At 40.3% G+C, this 20851-nt stretch overlaps 1 protein-coding gene across 14 annotated transcripts in view; it reads right to left on the bottom strand.

The window, feature by feature from the left end:
• Positions 1 to 20851, bottom strand: part of LOC137176048 (pleckstrin homology domain-containing family A member 5-like) — a 239317-nt gene that overhangs the window by 161845 nt on the left and 56621 nt on the right. Inside the window, exon 4 of one of the 14 annotated variants that reach the window (XM_067582093.1) lies at positions 8439 to 8791. The exons of the other annotated variants lie outside the window; for them this stretch is intronic. Coding sequence (XP_067438194.1) covers positions 8644 to 8791 — 148 coding nt within the window. The 3' untranslated portion in view covers positions 8439 to 8643. Of the gene's footprint in view, positions 1 to 8438; positions 8792 to 20851 lie in introns of those variants that run through there. 14 annotated transcript variants of the gene reach the window in all.

The following is a 20851-nucleotide window of genomic DNA, read 5'->3' as shown; positions in this document are numbered from 1 at the left end:
GTGCATCACAGATTGAATTCCATTGTCCTTCACTGTGTTGAGGTAGGGACAGAAATCTCAGAGACAGACATCTCCAAACTTGGACAAATAAAACAAAAACTATCTACATGGTTAGATACTACTAACGATAACCAGAAAATGTTGTTTTGGAATGTGGGTAAGTGACCCTTTAAGGGTGAGTCTGCTATTTTCTGTGCATCTGCCAGCCCCTGAGGTGAATGAGAAAATAGCAGCAGAGGCCAAGCATGTTGCTCCCTTCATATTACCCTCTGCACTGTGCGGTTTGTCCTTCCTCAGCAAGTAAACAAGGGGAAAAGTACTCACACACAGACACACAGACACACACTCATCAAACACTAAAGGGATTCATGCAGTCCCTCCACAGCTAATTGAAATTATCTGGGCTGAAATGAATGTGTGTGTGTGTGTGTGTGTGTGTGGGAGGCAGACATTTGACATTTACTGTGATGGGGTTGGCACTTCTTCTGGTGATGGCCCAAGACCCTTTGCTGTGAGCCCTACAGCATGTGTGCGCACACACACACACACACACACACACACACACACACACACACACACACACACACAAAGAACCAGACAAAAACACAAGAATAAAAGCAGATAATTACATGGAATATTATTATTTTACAAATGATCTAAAGTTTTTTTTTTTCTCATTTTTAAAAATATTCTGTCTCGTTGAGTCACATCTGTCAGCGACTTCCAAGTTCATCAAACAAGTCTCTCTTATCAGTCAACCTCTAAAGACAGAACAGTTTGACCAGATTTAGCTTTCTCATGATAAGAGTGCCTCACTGAATCCTGCTCCCACTCCACAGGCTCCTCCAGTCAATCTAATCTATTAAAGATACAAACAACATCTGTGGCAGACTGGCTGCTCATGTTCTCAGACATTTCTGCAGTCACTATATATACAAACACACAAACAACATTTTGGACTTGAGTTTCTCTGTGTTCAAGCTGTTTTTGTATCATTCTCATCTCATGCTGATTTACATGTTATCTCATTTCTGGTTGTCAGTTTCATCTATGTGATGTTTTTCTTCTTCTCTGCTCCGTCTTGATATTTGTCTGTGTTTATTATTTGTACTTGAGCTGAATGTCACGACTCAAATTAAACATTGGTTTTGCATTAACACCATAGAAATAAACATCTTCCTTATTAATGTTGATGTTTAGGGCATGTTAGTAATCTATTTAGCATCATTCCTTCTAAATGATTACAGATTTGCTGCTCTTGGATGAAAACCTCATGACTCTTAAGTTTGCACATTTTTTTTTTAGCTTTCAAATGTGCTGAAGCATTTTATGATCCTGTATTGGATGAAAAAAAAAATCTACAACTTTATAATCTTATGAGGAACTCTGAAAACCAAATGAACAATGACATTAGTGAAAGCAGGAGATAAACATATAAGAGGAGAGCTACTCCTAAGCAGTAAGATGTTGATGTTCTAATCTTATAAGCAGTCAGTTTTGATTGCGTATTACACATTCACATTTGCTGCAGGGCTGCAACTAATGAATATTTTCATTATCGACTATTTTCTACAAAAGGTAAGAAAATAATAAAAATAGCCATCACAGTCTGCTACAGCTCAAGGTGATGTCTTCACATTGCTTGTTTTATCTGAACCACAGTCTTAAACACAAAGATATTCAGCTTACTATCATATATGATAAAGAAAAGCAGCAAATCTTCACAATTAAGAAGCTGCTAACAATGAATGTGAATGAGATAAGATTAATCAATTATCAAAATAGTTACCAATATATCAATGAATGAGTTGGTTCAGCTCCAGTTTGCTGTGTTATATTTATCTGCATTACAAACAAAAACACAAACATTGGAAATATGGCCGTTTCTAAAAAGATTTTTCCTTCATAACAACTTTTTTTCCATTCGTTTCTGAGAAGTTTTGAAAGAGCATCATTTCTATGGAAAGGAGATGTGTTTGATATACATTGTCTCATTGTGCTGACTGAGTAAACAGCTGCAGAAGCCAGCTGCTCCACAGTGTGGAAACTGATGCACCTGATCAGGTACTCTGTGTTTAAATCTGTCTGAATGACTGCACTGACGTGACATAAGACCAACTATTATACACAAATATTGAGAAAGACTATAAGAAGACACTTAGAGATAACAGAAAGGAATTTGTGGATGTGATTAATTCAGTGAATTAATCTCATTGGGGCAAAAGTCTCATGAATCTGTCCCAACAGTGTGTCCATTACTCCTTTATTACTATCAGACACACACCGGTGGAGCTGTTTCCTTCTGTAAACAACTCAAATGATTTCCCTCCTAATCCCCCCTGACCTGTCTCTGCCAGACACACCTGCAGACTAGAGGTCAGAGGTCACAGACACCCGGCGTTCTCTCTGTTTCTCTATGCTACATAACATGACACAGCACTTTCCACTGCCTCTGCTGACCTGCCAGTGACATCTCTGTGCGTGTGTGTATTGTGCTGGGTGGGGAAATCAGCTTGACTGGCTGGCCACTGACCAACATCTCTGTGTATGTGTGTGTGTGTGTGTGTGTGTGTGTGTGTAAGCATGAGGAATGACTGGCTGGCTAAGCACCTTTCAGAGATTTCAATTAGAAAACAGAGTGTTGTCCAACACCGCACTCTCTCTCTCTCTCTCTCACACACACACACACTGACCACAAGTACAAAATGTTAGCACTAGGCAGACCGCTCAGTGTTTTCAGCCACACCTCACTTCCACTCTACATGAGCTCACTCTGCGTCCTTCTACACAACAGCTTTCAAACTGCTTCAGAATAGCAAACAGCATCCTGCTGCTGATGTGCTGCTGACGTCAAACAGTCAGGGTGAATATGTATTGCTCTGACAGCTGCCATTTCTCACAGCTGCATAACTGTCAATAATCCAACCAAAAAAAAAAAAAGAGAGAACGAACGACAGAGAAGGATGTTAGACAACAGGCTACTGGTCTGGGCCACTACTGGTGCTGAAGGGTTTCACTCATGTTAAGTTTAATTCCCTTAATAATTAGATTTTTTTATTAGCTTGAAGACTATGTTGGTAACTGGAGCCTAAACAAACAACACAGGTCAGTTTTATTTAAACTCAATAAATTCTCATCAAAACAAAGAAACACAAATTAAGTATCTGTGTGTATGTTGGTGGATTTCCAAAATAAACTGCAGCAAGTCATTTTACTTTTACTTTTTCCCCAATCCATGTATCAAGCTTTGTACAGAGCCTGCTTTGTGCCTTTATATTTATAGCTACTCTTAATTCATTTAAATTTCAGTGATGGTTACTGCTCTGACTCTGCTCTTTTCATATTTTTACTGAACTGTACTTGGAATATAAAGTTACACAGTCGTTCAACTGTAAAATGTTTTTATAGCAAAATGTTCTTTGTCTTTATGCAGAAAATCGTGTGTATCTAATGTTATCACATTCTCATTATTCTCAAGTAACAATATCACTCTGCTGTTTAAGTCAGCAAACATGCTTCATCTTATTACAGCCATGAGTAACACTTAGGTCAATTAATTAGTACATGTATTTAAAGCAGCATTCGTCTTTTTTGATTGGCCACTTGGGGGCAGCGTAACAAGCTGTAACACAACACTGACATTCATCACCTTATAAGAACATCATGGAAAGTCACATCCAGCAGACAGCCTGATGAACGTAATATATTCACTCTCTTTAAAACTCTTGTTTTTACTCTCTACCAGCTCCTGAGGAAAATATCTGTCTCTTTGGCTGCTAAATGCTCCACTGTGTTGACCAGCTAGTCTCTAACTGTCTGCTGGTGCTGAGCAGGTAGTGTACAGTAGGTGATTTGATCCATCGTTAATATAAATATATTGATTCATGCAGCTTTATGGCAAATAATGTAAAGTAGCTACAGCTGATATAATTTGCCACCAGTGACATTTGTCATTTTAACTGACAATAGCAACAAAGCTAAGAAATAAGAAGCTTCCTGCTTTAATAACATGAGCATTGCTGTTTACTGATAAAAAAAACTCTGAAGCTTACAGAGTCCAGGTATCTTATCAAACTGAGGCTCCTTTCACCAAATGTGCAACATGCAACCTGCAATTAGCAACATCAGATCATATCCTGTCCTGTTCATTTTAACATATTTCACAAATTCCATACTTGTGACCCATGCATGAGCATGCAAATTGCTTTTGTCAGATAGGAACGGGATTCAAAATGGAAAGAGCTATTTGTGTCTAACCCTGTTTGTGAGTAATATTCAAGTCAAGCAACAGTAATTTTACTTAATTCTCCTGTTACATCCTACAACAGCCTGGGAGAGGCTACATTTTGTTGGAAGCGTGTTTCTGTACAGCTGCTTGGGTACGAGAGCAGAAGGATGGAGCTCAAGTCTTCTCAGTAAATGAGCAGGGAGCTGGCAGCTTTGTGGATGCTGCTCTGCAGAGAGTTCTGTGCTCTCTAAAGCTCACGTGGAAGAGTTAATCTAATATTTAACCAGCGACAGGTTTCATTATTTCTTCTTTGTCATATTTTCTTTGTGTGAGCAAACAGTAATGATTACTCAGTGCCACCCTTTTCTTCTTTGTTTTCTTCTTTGTATTCCTTCATTTCCTGTTTTGTAGCTTTCTTGTTTGTTTATATTGCTGCCTCTTTATTTTACCTTTGCCTAAAAGAAAGAATGAAAGGAACAGAGTCTCATTTTCTATGATTAACAGGTTACGCCCATCTTCTTCCATCTTCCTCTCTCACATTCACGCTCTTCCTCATTTCCTCCTCTCTTTTTCTCAGTATCATAATCCCATCTCTGAGTGGCTCCTCTTGAGGTAAGAAACCAAAAGACAAACAGAATGGGTCCAAAAAGGAAGGGGGGGGGGGGGCAATTCTCCTGTTACACTCCTGACCTGCAGCAGCCCAGATGGAGGCGAAGATAAATACACATATCGTGATACACAAAAAGGCATCCTCTATGAGGCTGACATGACTGAGTTAACATGAGGACACTCCCGGATGACTTTACTCCAACCAAACACGCGCACAGCTGTGAATTCAGGGTTATATGGAGCTGTGTGTGTGTGTGTGTGTGTGTGTGTGTGTGTGTGTGTGTTCAGGGGGAGAATATCTGAAAGCCTCCAGAAATGTTTTGGAATGGAAGACGAGCCGCTCCACCGGCTGCCAGCGGGAGAGGAGATTCAAACCCAACCGGCCACAGATGGAAAAGTCAATAATGATGTTTCATGTGTTTATTTTTTCTGCTGATAAAGTAATATCTGCAAGGTCAACGTGGTCAGGCCATCTATGCTATGTAGACAGAAACTGACAGACAGCCTCACTCCTCTAGTCCTCCATAAACAACAGGGGGGAGGAGAGTTTATCTTCTCAGACTCTGATCTGTTACGAAAGGACCAGCTGATGTTTGGTGTTTGTCCTTCTCATCTCCTCTTTGCCATCTTCACATCTGAGATCTGGCGCCAAAACTCTGGACCAGTCTGAAGGACAGCAGGGGGGATACACACCACCTGGTCTTTGGCTAGAAAATATAGTTTGTCCTCGCGGGCAGTGTGTGTACGGATGATATGTAGAGTTTAAGTCTGACAAATAGCAGCAAAGCCCAAACATCACAATCAAGTTCCCTTTGCTCCTTTTACCCACAGCCCAAATATACGGTACTCCTTTTCCTGACTCCTCAGCCATGTAACTGTCTCTCCTCCACACACTCTGCAGTTCTAGCCAACTTGTGTATTTCTTACATATCTAGGACCGTGTATCAACCTTCAATATGTACTTCAATACCTCAATACTACATCCAGTTGAAAACTGCCAAGTATCAAAAGCTGGCATTGAATGAATTGTTCGATTGTTAGACTTGTTTACTTATTCTTTGAGTGGATATTTCCTGATTTTTCCTAATATTTGCTCATTTCAGATAGTATTTTATTTCAGCAGGGTCTCGCACAACTGCTCTGTGTTAGAATAAAACTAAATACTGATGTATCTGATATGTGTGGCTTATTTTGTTAAACAGAAAAAAAAATGACATATGTAGAAAAACGTTATGTATTTTCTCATTCATAAAAATTATTTTGGCATCTGTTCCAAAACTTGTAACACTGGTATTGAAAAATTACTACATCCAAAAAATATCAGTCACATTGACTAATAGTCAAAAGATAAGAAAAATGTGAGGAATCAATATGTCATTAAGCAAAACACAAGCCAACATGTTGGCACAGAAACATGCCAAAATCTGCTGATAATATTGGTTATTCTAACCTATAATCTTTGCTTCCAGTTCTCAAACTGAATATAGTTCAAGTACTCATCAGAACTCATCTTTTTATCAGAGAATATTTTCTAGACTGAAATTCTTTTTAGAAGCCAGTTTCAGAAAAGAGGCAAGATGTGGACCTTTTCATTAGGAAGAAAAGTTCTCCAAGTTTAGGAGAAAGTGCAAAGCTACCCTTTCATATCAGTATATCATATTTCCCTTCCATGACCCTGGAAAGCTGAAGTAATCATAGTTTGGTTTCTTGTTGTCAGTCACATACCAATATGAGCATATGAACTTCTGACACAGCCAACAGTATCAGACATTATTGCCAGCTAAAATTTCAAGCAATAAAATGACAAGAACCCAGCAGCAGGAGCAATGTTATAGTGACTGTTGTCAGTGACAGCAGGGTGTGGGAACAGGAAACAGATCCGTGACTCCAACAGATGTCAGATTTTGGGATGAAGGAGTCTGCAGCCTGATCACAAGTCAGCACTGGGCTGTTCCCAGCATAGGCTTAAACCAGGGTATGAGATGGTAATCAGATAGCAGATCAGTGCCGTTGGCAGTTGGTGACTTGTCCTGGAAGTCACTCATGGGTGTTCCAGTGTACTTAATGAGGCTGAGACTGTTGGCTGTTAAAACTGTCCTCATAATAAAAGCTAAGCAGACTATTTCCAACAGTAACAGCTTTATATAGGCTATAAGCCTTATAGAGCCTTATAGCTCTCGGCTGCTGAATAGTCTTCCACTGATAGAGACAGACCTCTGATGTCTAAACATGTCCAACATGGGACAAACACACAAACTGAGCCTCTAAATGAGATCAAAGAAGCACTTAAAAGTCATGCAGAAGTCCCTGAATTTGATCCAAATCAGTATTGGCTTTTTGTACTTTATGAAAGTATTTTGGCCTTCACACCAAACACACTAGTTTGACATTGCACAGAACTTGGCCATTAATTCAAATGAACACAGCGGCTGCACTCTCTCAGGCAGCTACGTAGAGCAATAGCAGGGAGCACGACGCTAATTTTCCATCAGGTTTTGTGGCCAAAGTTTAACTAAATCGAACTTGATCCAAAATATGCGGGCCCTCACAACGAGCGTCCAACAGGGTTCTGTCCTTGATGCGAAGGAGAAGTTATGACGGTGATAATTTTACTGTATGGAAGCATGGTCGAATTAGTTATGTAACTCTACTGACTGATCCTACAGGGACTTGAGTAATAAACTGGCAATAGAGAGGATGGCAATACCAGCTTAGAAAGTGACTATTGTGACTGTTTACATTCCGTTGTAGCATCCTAATTAGCTTATTTCCATGTGCTGCTTTTCATGTTCTTCACACAAATTGAACCTTCTTGTATGTTTGGCCTGAAATCACCGCAACTATGACACATGACAAACATGAAACCTGTCCAGGACTGTAATAGTTACACATTCTCTTTGACATTTCTTTTCAAATTAATTGTCCTAACCAGGATAATACTTGGTACTAAGGCCCTAAACATGCTCTACACAAATCCAGCCGGCTTAAATGCTTGACCCCGGTGAAGCCACTCAAAGTGGTCTTACACACTGGGTGGAGGTGATCAGTCTCACTTTTCAAGGAGGTGATATAGTCTAGTTAACGCTAATCAGAGTGTTTCCATGAGCACAATAACAAACCGTCTGTGCAGGAATGTGCACTGCTTTACTTACTGCACAGAGGAATGAAAAAAAAGAAAACAAAGTAGATGTAATGTGTGAACTTTGACTGGCTCACAGAGGGAGGATGGAGAATTCCCATCTGAACGAAGAAGTGACAAAGTTCAGCTGGAGCTTCTTGAACTGCTCAGCATGATTGCTTTGAGCGGAAGTGAACCCAAACGAAAGAGGACAGCTTCCTCTTGTTTTATGCTATAGTGACCCTTGCTGCTTTTGAGATATATTGACATGGATTACATTGCTGGTTGTTTATAAATTTCATGAAAATCTGGTCAGCAGATGTTAAGATATCTTGATGTAGGTCCTGGATAGGACAGAAAATACCTGCAATATTGATAGTGGTCGTATGAAACCTCAAAACATGTCTGGTATATTTTAAGGGAAACTTTATGTGCTAAAAATGTCAAATATGTCCAAAAATGCTTAAAAAAACAAACACATACTTTGTATTTGATGCAAGCTGACAACAGTGAACAATGCGTCAAACACAACAACAAACAGCAGTCCTGGAAAAACTCACAAATCAGGTACTGCAGCATCTTTTTCACTGGCATGACTTTGTGCAAGGCTAGCATGTAAGCGAGGGCATGTGGTCAGGGATAATTGAGCTATTCTGTTTCCTTCCTGTCCTCTGAAGGAGAGCTGGCCTCAGACACACGGCAAACAAAAGCTCTGATACAACCACTGACACAATGCCTTCCTGTCAGAGGAGGCAGGGTTTGTGTTCCTGCACTCGCGTGTGCTGCTATATTCACATTCAACCCCACCCAACCATTCAGTAGAATACTTTAGAGACCTGTATGAAAAAAAAGAGGATATAATTCAAAGTTATTATTAGAAAGACAAAAGGAGGGCATGTGACTCTCACTCTCTGTTCCTCTCTATAACACACACACACACACATACACGTACACACTGTCATAAAACAAAATCTTCCTGTCAAAGTCTCTCTGCGCTGGGAAAAGTGCAAAACAACCGAGAAAACACACAAGAACACATCTTTTTGTATGGTTTCAACCTGTCAAACCCAAACACTTCAGTGTCTCCTCTCACACTGTGCCGCGTGGGTGGATGAAGCCAGACTTTCAGGTTCAACATAAACACACAAACACGCACACACATGTTGTGCAAGTTCACTTTAGCTTGAGCCAAGAACTGAACAGGACCGTAATGTTAATCCATGTGGCCCCATGCGGCTTGCCTTGTTTTTTTCCCTTACCTTTAACATGTCTGTGAACATAATTTACTACCTGTAGATAAATGCACTACAGAATTGTGTCACAGTTGATCTTTGGATATCAATAACTAACATAATGTAAAACTGAGAAAGCTCATTTAATATAAAAAACTTGCTTGACTATATTCAAATACTTAAATACTGCAATTATGCCTGCTCCTTCAAACATTTTGAAAACAAAGAAATTGAGGAGTGATGTTTCTCAGTGATCAGCAATAACACAAAACACTCACAGGGAGCAGGGGAATGATACTTTTAGGGTGGAAAGTTCTCAAAAAGATGTAAATTTGACCTTCTACATTTCCATGACAACTGAGCAAATATTATACTTAATATCATCCTATACTATCAAAAGCTCCAGAACAACTACTACAGTAATTTCATCTAGAAGTGAGATTGTTGTCAATATCTTGTCACAGACCGTAGATGCAATTTTCAAACACACACACACACACACGGAGCAGCCACAGCATACTGTCACATACTCTTACACTAGTGTGACTTGACTTTAAAAAACAAAGCCACAATTTCTCCCCCAGCATGGACCAGGTCTTAGCACCTGGGCAGAAAAGCTGCTACAAAACAAAACAGAAAAACAGTCAGATCCATTAAAGCTAAGTGTCTTACCTGGTGAGGAGGTGTGACAGAGTCGTACAGCAGACGTGCATGGGAAGAAATGACAGAAAGAGAATCTGTTAGCTGTCAGGTTTAGCAGAAATACTGAACAGAACAAACTATATCAAACATGTAGATATGATTTTAGGATATTGTTTCTGCCTTCAACTGAAACTTGGAAAGCCCTTTTTCATAGTGATGACTGTTAAAGCAGCATCAGTTAAACCTCTTCAACATTGCTGGATGAAAAAGTCCTCCAAATTAGACAACAACATATGTAACATTTCTTTGCCATCCAAATGATCCATGAGTATTGCGATCTGGAGTTCCTAGTGGCAGATCATTGTTTGACAGTGCCTTCTGAAACAGTTACAAATTCAATTCACAGCTTCCCATCACAGGTAACAAACATACAGTGTGACAATATGGAGTGCCACAAGACTCTGTTCTAGGTTCACTACTTTTCGGCCTATATATTACCATTAGGGGCTGTCATCTGTAAGTACAATTTCATTACTATGCAGATGACACTCAACTCTATGTTGCTGTTAATGCTGATGATCTGGCAACCTTTACTCCCTTGGAAACTGCATCCTAACCCTAACTTGGCAACAATTTATAGATGACCCAAAGCTTCCCCCTGCTAAATCAGGAAAAAACAGAGAACTTAGTTTCCTTTTCCACAGTATCCAAAAAATGTTTCAAGATATTACCACATCAAATTAACATGACAAAATATTCTGGAAACCAAATAAACAATAAATGGGCCTAACACTGAGCCTTGAGGAACCTCACTGGTAACCTATAATAATTGTGAATTATTTATCTGAATCATCATATATCTTCATTCTTCAGGTAACTAAATCAGGAGAATGAAACCCTGCTGATGCCATATCTTTCTAAGTTCTTCAGCAGTAAGTCATTTTCAATAGTATATCAGTATGAAAAAGCTCCACTGTATCTTCATTGTTCTCTTTTGCATGTTCTCCACAAATCCCATTACTACCAGCGAAGTGGGCCTTTTGTAGGACAGTAATCACTGTCGTGACCACAAGAGGTCACTTGTCAGAAAAATATAAACAGGTTGATTTATGTGTTTAAGCAAACAACTATGCCATGTTTTTTCTGCTGAGGACAGTCTCTTTTCTCTAGTCCTGGTTATCTCTAGACTATAAGACTGTGATGCTGTTGCTCGTTCACTGATTTGAATTTGCCACCTGATGCTTCATAAGACACCAATGTCTAGCAACTGTAACAAATGGAAATACATGTGGGATCACATTAATTACATCATCAAAAAACAAAAAAAAACTGTGTGAGTATGTGCAACCTTCCTTGTATGTGTTAATGTATGAGGGAATCCACAGCAAAAGAAGTTAGGAAAATCTATAACAAAAGTGACAGTTACCACTCTGAATGTTTTATTCTCTCTGTAATTTTCAAACAACCCCTAAATCACACACACGTGCAGCAACACTCCCGGAGAGGTCAAGCCAATTACACTGAGTATGGCTTATGCCAGAGCTGCAGACTGTGGCTCTGCCCTTCTCCCTGTAATTGTGGAAAGAGGAGGGGAGGTGTAAGGAGCGGGGATAATGAGAGAGGAGAGGATAGGAGAGAGTAGTGCCCTGTTAGTCAGCTTTAATCCGAGCCTGATAACACTGCTGAGCTCGTTGGGACGGATGGTCACTTCTCCAGAGGAGTGGTCATTTTCACCAGTGAATGAGAACCTCTGAGCCACTGCCATTAAATGAAACCACCCCAAGCTGGGCAAATTAGATTAGCTGCCGAATGAATGCCTTAGAGTCATTAAAGAGGTAAAAGGTTATACAGTCTTATTTTTAACTGTATGTCATGGAAAATTAAAATGTCTTTTGTCAAACTAGACTCTGCAGCCTACAGCCAAGAGATTCAAGAGGTTTTACTGTCACATGCACAGCAGCACAGTAGATTGCAACACTAAAGACAGTGAAATTTGGCTTCTTCAAACTCTAGTTACAATTAGAGTATATAATAAATTGAGAGAGAGTAATAATAAAATGAAAGACACATGCTAGAGACTGCAGATTATACATGTCCTTGGATCCTTCAGATTGTGACATCATTGAATCACTAACCTCTTGCCTGATGTCAATAAACCAGAAATATTATTGATTGGGCTAAAACCTAAATGGGATACCTGGCTAACAAAACTAAATCAGAAGTTACCAGCCTGGGTGTGACTCTGAATCAAACTCTCCAAAGAAAAATCAGTAAACTCATTCAGAACTCAGCTGCCAGGCTCTTAACCAGAACCAGGAGGAGTGAGCACATGACACTGATTTTAGCTACTCTACACCAGTTACTTGTAGAATTGATTTTAAAAGTATTTTAACGGTCTGCAAAGCACTAAATGGCTTAGCCTCAGCCTATATTGCAGAGCTACTAGAATCAAATGTCCCAGCTCGTGTCCTTAAGCCCTCCAATAACCCAGCTGCTGCTCTCACAGCACCATACTCATAAAATCATCGGGGACTGCTTACACACCTAAAATCTGGAACACTTCACCGGCAGAAATTAAAGAGGCAACCTCAGTGAGCACTTTTAAAAGCCAAGTAAAAACCTACCTATACAAGATGAAAGTCACGTTAAACCCGCAGTGCCGAACTTTTACATGTAAATGAATCCCTGTTACATTCAAGCCCTTGCCGAACGAGTTCACACAATGCTGATTATGCCTATCCCAGCCAGATAAATCTCTCTGTATTTCATAGTATATGGGAGGGACACTTCTGCGCTGGCTGTTTGAATGTGCACCCAGGGACTTCCGATGGCTGAGCTGGCTAACTTCCAGTTAGCCCTCTGCTAACTTGAATGGGGAGAAAATAATTAAATCATACAGCTCTTCTACGCTTTGCAAATGTTATTAGACCCAATGGATCAAATTCTGATAGTGAAATGAGTCATTTAGCAGGGGCTGTGTGATGCTCGTGGCAATTTATCCACTGTTTTACAGCTGCAACGGTAGCGGCAGAGTAGGCTACAGTGCAGCCTATGTTTTTGTAATTACTCTCACTGCCAGAAGGGGGAGACAAAAGTCCCGCACTCCAGCTTTAAAGTTCACAAAAGTTGAACTTGAAGGCCCCATGAGCTGATCTGCTGATCATTGCGATTAAAATAAATTACTTTTGCTCCGAAATGTTGTCATTTTAAATGACAATGTGAACAGGCCATCACATATATCACTTCACTTCAATAGTGAACAAAAATTTGTTTTCCATACAGCATGGAAATAAGGATCAGTTCACTTCATCATTAATAGTAAACAAAGAAGAACAAAAACATAACATACAAATCTATTGCATCTAATCATAACACTGACGTTAGAACAGCATCATGTAAACAGTGCAGCCTGGTCCAAGTCATAACACAGACTATTTGGACTGCATGCTGAGACAATCAACTGTGAAAGTAAAGTCTGGTTTCATAATGGTTTTACCTTCCTCTCTCATTCATTCCAGTGCAGAGCAGATGAAGCAGTTTGTCCTCACTTCTTTTTATGACGCAAGGATTTTAAAAGCATGAGCAGCTGCGGGCTGTCAGATCTCAACATCCATCATCCGTTACTCATAAAACCTGGCATTTGTGGGGCTGTTTGCTGTAGTAGTTTATGTTATTTTCTCACTTTGAAACCACACTGCAGTTTGCATGAAAGAGGGCAGAGATGCATTTTTGTGCCAGATTAACCAGCACAGTAGATCAAACTGTCTTTTTTAAGATTAAATCAGCTTCAGCGGAAGATTCATGGCCAGGCAGACAAACTGCAGTGAAACGTCCTTGGAATTAGATTTTTTTTTCTTCTTAAGGGGCATGTTTTAGGTTAAGTTAAGGGGTAAGGGGGTTAAGTGAGGAGTATGGATAACTAAGGCCCACACAAGTACAGTAAGATATCTGTCTGTATGTGTGTATGAGTGTGTGGATCTAATGACAGGGCTGGTCAACCACCAGCCTCACAACAAGCCACCAGGACTGCGGAACACACAAGAGGCACACCAACACACAGCAGGAATGCAGACAAACACACACACACACACACACAATGTAACAGTCTACCCCTTGCTCCTATATACACACAGATACATTGATTGGATTTCAGTTTCACACACATACACATACAACTGGCTGACTGCTCACACATCTTTGTTTAATTGCATCTCTGCCAGCACAGTATCCAGCTAATTTATCACTCTTTGCATTCTCCCTCATTTATCTGCGGCCATTGAGAATACTTGATTGTGATTGGCCGGAGGTTGGTTGTTACTTTCAGATGAACTCACAGCTTTGACACAGCGTCCTCATTACCGATCTAAATGAATCCTCACAGCTGGAGGGCTGCTGGTTTCAGTTGTTGCTAAGCTGCGACTTCTCCTAAGGGCGGCTGTGGCTCAGCGGGTTGTACACTAATCACATAGTTGGCAGTTTGATCCCCAGATCCTCCTGTCCACATGTCAAGGTGTACTTATGGGCAAGATAGTGAACCCCAAATTACTCCCCATGAACTTTTCACCTTGCATGGACGGGTTCCTTAAAACATCTGCCAGGTGCCCAAATGAACACTGAAACAGGTGTTTTTGGTATAATCATTCCTCCTGTTCATACTGACCATTAGAAGATCCCTTCATAATGCACTTACAATGGAAGTGATGGGGGAAAAAATCCACAGTCCTCCTTCTGTGCAAACATGTATTTTAAAAGTTTATCTGAAGCTAATATGAAGCTTCAGCGTCTAAATGAGTCAAATCAAGTAGATATCTTTCAACATTACAGTCTTTTTAGTGCCAAAGTTCCTCTTTTTGTTACTAACATTGACATTCTTCTCTGGCTGTTCATATACTGATATCTGTTGTGTGTTAAGAACATTTCAAATCACATATAACTCTACTATATTGCACATAAAATCTGTTCTTGAACTTGTATAGTGTCTCTCACATACCAAACTACTAAAGGCTGGGTTGAATTGTTGCTAGTGGGAAACCTAAAGCAGCACAAGTGACAGTTGAAATACAAATGTTGAAACAAGTTGAAACAGCATGGTATATGAACAGTGGAAGGTGTGGGAGGTAGAAGAGCTTACAGAGCTTTTTATTTTTATTTTGCTTGTTCAAAGCTCCTGAGATCTGAAATGGGTTGAAGAGTTTAAGTGCCATCAATGAAAGGAGAAATGTCAGCTGAAAACAGAGAGATGAACGCAGTTAAAATGTCATTTGACGTGTAATGGATTGCTATTTGAAGAGTATAAAATGAGTGTAGTTGATATGTGGATATATAAGTGGTTAAAAATAGTTGAAATTTTTTTTGTAGTGTTAGCAGCTGAAATCTCATTTCAAGTCTGACAGCTGTATACATGTAAAACAAACTATTTCAAATTGAATATAACTTGATCTACAACTGCGTTCTATAACTAGTATCACATACCAAATGATGACGTGTAATCATGACATATGTAGCCTAATTTATCTTGAAAATAACAACATATGGCATGCCTAGTTATGACTGAAAAAAAAAATGTAAATGAAATGTTTAAACGAGCAAAATAAGCCTGAGGTTCAAAGTCAAGGACAATAAATAATTTCTGTAGTGGCTGCCAGAATGCTCTGCCATGAGGCAGGATCCTCTGGCCTTACATGATACTGAATGAGCGCTGGATGATTTGGGGGGTATTCGGGGTCTCTCTGGGCAAAACTCAGTACATTATAGTTTTGTAAAGCAATTATATGCTCATGCAAGTCAATAACAGCTCATCTCAAAGCTGCTTTACAGTCTTTAACACAACACCCAGATGCTCTGCAACAGCTGCACAGGTTTCAAGTGAAATGTCATCTGAGAATAATGTCTTCGATTGCCTCCTAGTGATAGCATCACGACGTCATCAACTGTTGGATGATCTTTATGTAGCAGATGACAAAGCCGAGATGTAAACTGTAAATCTTCCTGCAAGTTGACTCGGTTTTTAACTTATCATCATTACAAATCTACAACACACACGACGTCACCCCTTCCCACAATGTAACCATGGTAACGCACACAGACACGCATGCACGCACACACTCAACGCTCTCTTGACTTCCAGTAGAGGAAGAGGCAGTGCAATCAAATAGCATTCAGAGCCCAAAAGCTCTTTCCTGTAATTATCTCCCTGAATTCAAGCCAGAGGTCTGACACATCAACTCTGTGTGTGTGTGTGTGTGTGTGTGTGTGTGTGTGTGTGTGTGTGTGTGTGTGTGTGTAGGAGTGTGTGTTTTAGAGAATGGGTGGATAAGAGCAGAGAGCGTGACCTCTTTCCCAAACACAAGACCACCACAGACTAAAATTCAAGTATACACAGATAATATGCCTGCACACAAACACACACAAACACACACACACACATACACACACATACACACACATACACACACATACACACAAACACACACACACACAAACACAAATCAGGTGACACTTTTTAGGAGAGAACATGCAGAAACTGATATGCAGCCATCCTTTCTCAATATGCCTCTCACACAAACAAGTCAATCTTTAGCTCTGTGTGTGTGTGTGTGTGTGTGTGTGTGTGTGTGTGTGTGTGTGTGTGTGTGTGTGTGTTTCCTCAGCAGGCTGCCTCTCTCTCCAGGGATGCTGACGAGACATGAGAGCAGATGAGCTGAGTGCTGGGAGCTGCTGCTGTGTTTGCCTTAGTTAGGGTTGAGACTCACACACACACACACACACACACACACACACACACACACACACACACACACACACACACACACACACAGACACACACACAGAAAGAACTGACTAACACACAGTACATGTCACTGCCTGCCACACAACAAAGCTACTTTGTAGCAATGCTGCAGGGTTGCCAGGTCTGCGGTTTTCCTGTGGAATTGGGCTACTTTTGAAGTGTTGCCGCGGGTTGAAATTTTTGTCTGCTGGTTGGGGAGATCTATATTGCATGCAAATTACATGAATAATATCTATAAATAAAAATCCATATTTTAAATGAAATTATTTATTTATACCCAAATTCTACCAAAACTGCCATCCAAAAAACTCCCCAAATCTTAATAATGCATCCAGCAGACCTGAGCCTCAAGCAAGCTGATTGGTTGATTCAGATTGGAAGGCGGGTTCAAGACAATGAAGAAAATACATGTAGACATATACCTCAACTCTGAACAGGTATAAAACATGGGAGCATCTGTCACTGTAGCCCAATTTCACCTGGTATTAACATGTGATCTCTATCTGAATACATTATGTGGATAATGACATCTGATCCATAAACCCCTGCATCTACACCTGGCAATAATTAGCACTCTTCTTATCTTGATTCCACTCACATTGTGATCATTCACTAACACTGCAGACACTGCTGGGCTCCTGACAGTCACAGTGGTGATCACATTGGACAGTAGTAGAGGAGTCTAGCATGTTTCAAAAGTGGTTTTGCCAAACCTTCCAACATTCGGCGTGAAAAAAAAAAATCAGTGCTGTTTTCTATTCAACTTTTCTGTTTCCTGACAGTTTTGCGTGTTGGTCTGTGCACACCCAACAAAACAAGTCTGACAACATCATGTTTAGACAGCAGCCCTACTGTTAGAATGGCAACGTTCTAAATCAGCTCTCATGATAGCCGGTCATACAGTATGTGACATTACAGGTAACCACAGCAACAGTATTGATGCTTTATGCTCCTGAATTGAATGGAATGAAAATGGAATATTTCAATGGAGTCAGTAACATCTTCCATTCCAGACAGATTTCTCAAAACCTGGACAAATAAAACCAAAACTATCTGCCTGGATGGATACCACTAGAGGGAGGTGAGAATATATATGTTTTGTAATATTGGTGAAACGGTCATGGTCAGAATTTGGGCTAAGAGTGTGGAGAATGGGTAGAACAAGAACATCCTATCACCAGACATAAACGGCAATATTGGACAATTCTGCAAAACCCCAGATTTCCTCCATCCAATGTCAACGTTTTTACATTTTCAATCTCTTCATGGTGACTTCAGTATGGTTACGGTTTGGGAAGATCATGGGTTGATGAAAAGGTAAATATTATTTGCAGGTTTGGGATGGGACACAAACTCCCATCTTCTGTATGAAAGTACGACGAACTACACACCCATCCACCACCCCAACCTCCACACAAAAACGCTCCTTCTCACTACATAAGATCAAAAAACCATCTACTGACCATTAAAAGAAACTGAGGAAATAGTTCCAATGACAGTTGCAAGTGTTGCTGTTGAATTTCTTTAAATGTAGTTTATCATTCACTTCCATTATATTGGGCTGGAGGCAGAAATCTTCAATAGTCTGCGGTAGATAAAGGTAATTGAGAGAATATATTTTTTGAACTGGCCCTTTAAAGTGGAAAACTCTGCCCTGACAGAGTGCAGACACTCTGTGGGAATGTGTGGACGGAACTTGCACTTGTTATCTGAGTGTCCAAATGTGCGTACATACAAGCATATGGATATATGCTGATAGAATTGTATGGTTTTATCTGTGTTTAGGCAGGTCTGTGTGTGTGTGTGTGTGTGTGTGTGTGTGTGTGTGTGTGTGTGTGTGTGTGTGTCTGGAGCCTGTCTCCGTCACCTGATAGGATTAAAGCAACCGCTGCCCTTTTGAACTCCCGTGTTTTGTGCCGCTCTCTGTACAGGCTACAAAATTAGGTCTTAAGCCTCGACTGCCTTTCAAATCTCTACCACCGCAATGAGCTTGAACGCAGCGCAGCAGCTGGTGTCATCGCCTTTTAACTCACCCGTGTCTCATCTGCACCCGGGACCACTTACGGTCCTGCATGATGCCCACGAGCACGCGGTCACGCTGAGAGAAAGGAGGATGTCACTTCGGGTATCGAGAGAGACAAAAAAAAAAAAAAAAGAGCTGCTTTTGCCATCTGCATCTTTAAAATCCAGTTCAAGAGGGAAAATGTGGGACAGGTCGAGGAGAAGATGAAAACGGGATGACATAAGGGAGAGACGAGAGGGGAAAAAAAAAGAGTGCATTCTGCCAAGTCAAACACTGTCTGCATGCTGAGCCTTCAGCTTATTAGAGAGGTGATATATTAGAGAGGTGATACAAGGTTCACTGGACACACACATTAACTGATTTTTCAACTCAAGTCATTTGTAAGCATTAAAATACATGAAGGGGAATCAAAATGTGCAGCTCTCAGATAGACCAAATGTAATCTCTACATACTGTCCTTTACCCTGAGAGACAATGAAAGAGTTTCTTACATTTTAAGCTGCATATATTTAAGGAGCATGTTAGCAATTGCACTTAAAGGATAATTCTGGTTTCGCATAATCATAATCAACGCCCCTAAAATGACCATACAAGGCTACCTGTTCCTCTCTGTTTGTCAGCAAGTTTCACTGACAGAAATGTCACAAGTTAAGAGCATAAAGAAGAATTTCACTGCAGAGCTTCAAGTCCTGTTGTCAGAAAACAGCAGATGAAAACAAAGCAAAGAAGCAAAGCAATCCATAAGAAAGAACTATGTTACTTGGTTCTATTTATAGGAGATCTGAATACCTGAATGAAAAGCAACAATCAAAACCAACTAAGTGGCTTTGAATGGATTCATTTTTAGTTTCTATTGAAACTTTATTCTTGATATACAGTGTACAATACACTCATTAAATTCATTGGAATGAATTCACTGGAATTGTGAACTACCATTTGCACACAATTAATCAATTCATTCATTTACTTAGCACCAAATTACAGTCTTTTTCAGGAAAGCTCTGGAAAATGATTAGGAAGTGATTTGAACATGATGAAGTTTACCAAAAACTCTAATCAGCTAATAAAAGAGAAACATTTTATTTGCTGAGAGAGTAGAACTCTCCCTCCCATCAGGCAGCACCACGTGGCTACGCTAATATGTATTCCTGCTGTGTTGATAGTCAGAGCTAACCAGCCATGAGCAGCTGCTGTCTGTCTACAGACAAGGAGGCCGACTGCTTTGACAGTCGCTAGGAGCATATTTATTCCCCTTTGAGAGAGTTTCTGTGTTGTAACTGTGCTAACGGTTTACTACAAGAGGCTCTCTCAATGTGTGTGTGTGTGTGTGTGTGTGTATGTGTGTGTGTGTGTGTGTGTCTTTGGGAAGTGTCAGTTCATAGCTGTACTGCCCCTCTATTAGTCCTATAATACCCACACTGTAGCCCCACCGAGAAACCACCAGGTGTTTGACATATAAATATGATTTGTTTCATTCAGATTCTCTTTCTCACATCCTCTGGTTGATCTGAACCAATGGTGGCCCCCGGTTACCATAGCGACCTTCTCTGAGCAGGAGTCACCTGCTTGAGTTCACTTTGCTCACATCATAAGATATGTTTATTGAAGTAAGACTAAACTCTTACTCAGTTTGCTTTGGCAGGCTAGCAGCGTGATGCATCGTTTCACCCAAAAAAAAAACCAAACACTTTGTTAAAGGAAGCAGAATGAAGTGGAGGCAGGCAGAGAGAGTTACAACATCTGGAGACCACTTGTGACAGGTACAACATCCCCACCTGCAGCCTGAGGAGAGACCCCCCACAAAAACTCCACAACCAGCTTCATTGAGAGCTGGTAGGAGCAGGAATCCTGTCTGGAATATTCTGTCACTTGAAATACAACTTGAACAAGACATTTCTGCTCCCTGTCTGTTGCTTTTTTTCCTCTAGATGTGAGCTCTTTTTCTCTTATTTTGGCTGTACTTTTTCAGTCAGTTTTCTCAGTTTATGTCAGTGTTTGGGTGGGCGTCCTCAGTCTTAGACAAATGACATCAGCTGTTATTGTAAGTGTGTGGTACATTTAAATGATCACAAGTGTTGACTTTGACTTTCAAATGCTACACATTTTTTTGCTTTAGCCTTTTCTTACAAACTCCACAGCTCCACGAGTAAATAACACAGCCTCTACGCAGCCCCGGCAAGACAAAAAATCGAAGGCTCGTTAACATTAC

The sequence above is a fragment of the Thunnus thynnus genome, chromosome 23, assembly GCF_963924715.1.
Source record: "Thunnus thynnus chromosome 23, fThuThy2.1, whole genome shotgun sequence".
NCBI classification, from domain to species: domain Eukaryota; kingdom Metazoa; phylum Chordata; class Actinopteri; order Scombriformes; family Scombridae; genus Thunnus; species Thunnus thynnus.
This window is presented reverse-complemented; position numbering and strand designations above follow the sequence as displayed.